This window comes from Camelina sativa, chromosome 11 (assembly GCF_000633955.1).
Source record: "Camelina sativa cultivar DH55 chromosome 11, Cs, whole genome shotgun sequence".
Classification (NCBI taxonomy): domain Eukaryota; kingdom Viridiplantae; phylum Streptophyta; class Magnoliopsida; order Brassicales; family Brassicaceae; genus Camelina; species Camelina sativa.
Genome location: NC_025695.1, coordinates 42,035,690 through 42,037,530, shown reverse-complemented (window position 1 = coordinate 42,037,530; position 1,841 = coordinate 42,035,690). Strand labels below are relative to the sequence as shown.

The following is a 1,841-nucleotide window of genomic DNA, read 5'->3' as shown; positions in this document are numbered from 1 at the left end:
GATGAATTTAGGAGACTGAAGCAAAGATTTGAGACATGGAAGAAAGATTACAAAGCTAGATTAAGAGATACCAAAGCAAGACTCCATAGAGTAGATGGTGATAAAGGTCGTCACCGGAAATGGTGGGGAAAAAGAGGCTAGGGTTGTTTATTAGTGTGTGTGGAATCTTCCAGTTAGCTTTGTATTAGACTATTAGTATGTCGGATTCAAAATGTTAGATTGAGAGCAATGTAGATTTAGCCGCGAGACATGTAATTTTCGACTACTATTGTGCATAGCAGATAGAGATTTGTAATTTGAGAGGAACAAGAAAGTTTATGTTCATATCATTACAAGAATCACATCAAGACTTGAAATTTAAGCTCCAGGTGCAAACTTAGTTGCGAAAGCCCAGGCATTGTTAGCTACAGGGTTGTCAAGATGGTCAAGGAGATTCTCCAAAGGACCTTTTCCTGTAACAATGGCTTGAACAAAGAAGCCAAACATAGAGAACATAGCCAATCTTCCATTCTTGATCTCTTTCACCTTGAGCTCAGCGAAAGTAACTGGATCATCAGCAAGACCCAACGGGTCAAAGTACTGGCCACCGGGGTACAAGTCGTTGCCTTCACCAACACCATCAAGACCGTTGATGCGGAAACCTTCAACCAAGCCCATGAGGATGACTTGGAAGCCAAGGACTGCTAAAATGCTCTGAGCATGGACTAGGTTTGGGTTGCCTAAGTAGTCCAAACCACCTTCAGAGAAGATCTGTGAACCGGCCTTGAACCAGACTGGTTCTTTGAAGTCCACACGTACCCACTTTTGAAGAACTTCAGGGGTTATGCAACCAAAAGCTCCCAACATTGCCCATCTCCCATGGATCACCTGCAAAATGATGATTAGTGATCTACTCTTTCATCAATATGTCTCTTTGTATTGAGTGAGCGAGATTTAGAGACTAACCTCAAGAGCTCTGTTTTTGGCAAAGGCCTCAGGGTCTGCAGATAAACCAGCGGTGTCCCAACCGTAATCGCCGGGGAATTCTCCGGTGAGGTAAGATGGAGTTTGGACGGAGAAGGGTCCTAAGTACTTAACTCTGTCTGGTCCGTACCAAAGATCATTTCCCTTCACATAAACATTTACAAGAAAGTCAGACACAAACCCAAGAAAAGAAAGATGAAACCTTTTCATATGATGAGATTAAGACCAAAAGAAACATACCATAGTGTATTTGGGAGATCCGAGAGAGACAACATCACGAAGAGGGTTAAAGCTTGAGCCTTTAGTCTGGCCAAGGAATGTTGTTGGGGTCAGAACACTGCTTGAGCTCGTGAATGTTGATGCCATTGTCTCTCTCTCTCGGCTTGAGCTTTCTCTTTTGCTTAGTGTTGTTGTTCTTCTTCTGCTTTTGCTGTTTGGTGAAAGTATTGGGTCTCAGGGACTTTGACTTTTATGTTAGTGTCTTGTGGATGAGAAGAGAGGTGGGGAGAATCAGAGTTGGGATATAGATAGAGAGTGAGATGTTAGGATTAGCCAATCAGGAATCAGCTTTGGATTTTGAAGTATCTCTAACTCCATCTCTTTTTTTTATCCATATTTCTTTTGTCCTTTCCCATTTAAGGTTTTTTTTTGTTTTTACTTTTTTTTCTTTCTTTTTGAAAAATAACTCATGCTTCGAATATTTTTTTATAAATAAACAGAAGGGGTGTTCCGGATTTCCTTGGCGCAGAGAAGCTATTTCTTGTTCCAGCTGATATACTGGTTAAGTGGTTACTGTATTTGGTCGAGTTGTAGACATTCAGATTTTTTTTTAATTTCTGTTATTCAATTATGATTTTCAAAACTTGATCAAAATTTTG

The 1,841-nt window shown here is 40.5% G+C and overlaps 2 protein-coding genes across 3 annotated transcripts in view; one reads left to right on the top strand and one right to left on the bottom strand.

Moving 5' to 3' along the window:
* LOC104725949 (myosin-2) overlaps positions 1 to 341 on the top strand; it is a gene marked incomplete in the record, with an annotated part of 7,569 nt that extends 7,228 nt beyond the window's left edge. The window contains 1 exon segment of the mRNA XM_010444701.2: positions 1 to 341. Coding sequence (XP_010443003.1) covers positions 1 to 141 — 141 coding nt within the window.
* The window catches only part of LOC104725951 (chlorophyll a-b binding protein 3, chloroplastic), a 1,915-nt gene continuing 369 nt past the window's right edge, over positions 296 to 1,841 (bottom strand). The window contains exons 1-3 of one of the 2 annotated variants that reach the window (XM_010444702.2): positions 1,204 to 1,414; positions 946 to 1,107; positions 303 to 867 (exon numbers count right to left, since the gene is read on the bottom strand). In XM_010444702.2, the coding sequence (XP_010443004.1) occupies positions 358 to 867; positions 946 to 1,107; positions 1,204 to 1,329 (798 nt within the window). In that variant the 5' untranslated portion in view covers positions 1,330 to 1,414 and the 3' untranslated portion in view covers positions 303 to 357. Of the gene's footprint in view, positions 868 to 945; positions 1,108 to 1,203; positions 1,415 to 1,841 lie in introns of those variants that run through there. The other variant, XM_010444703.2, reaches the window with a different exon arrangement.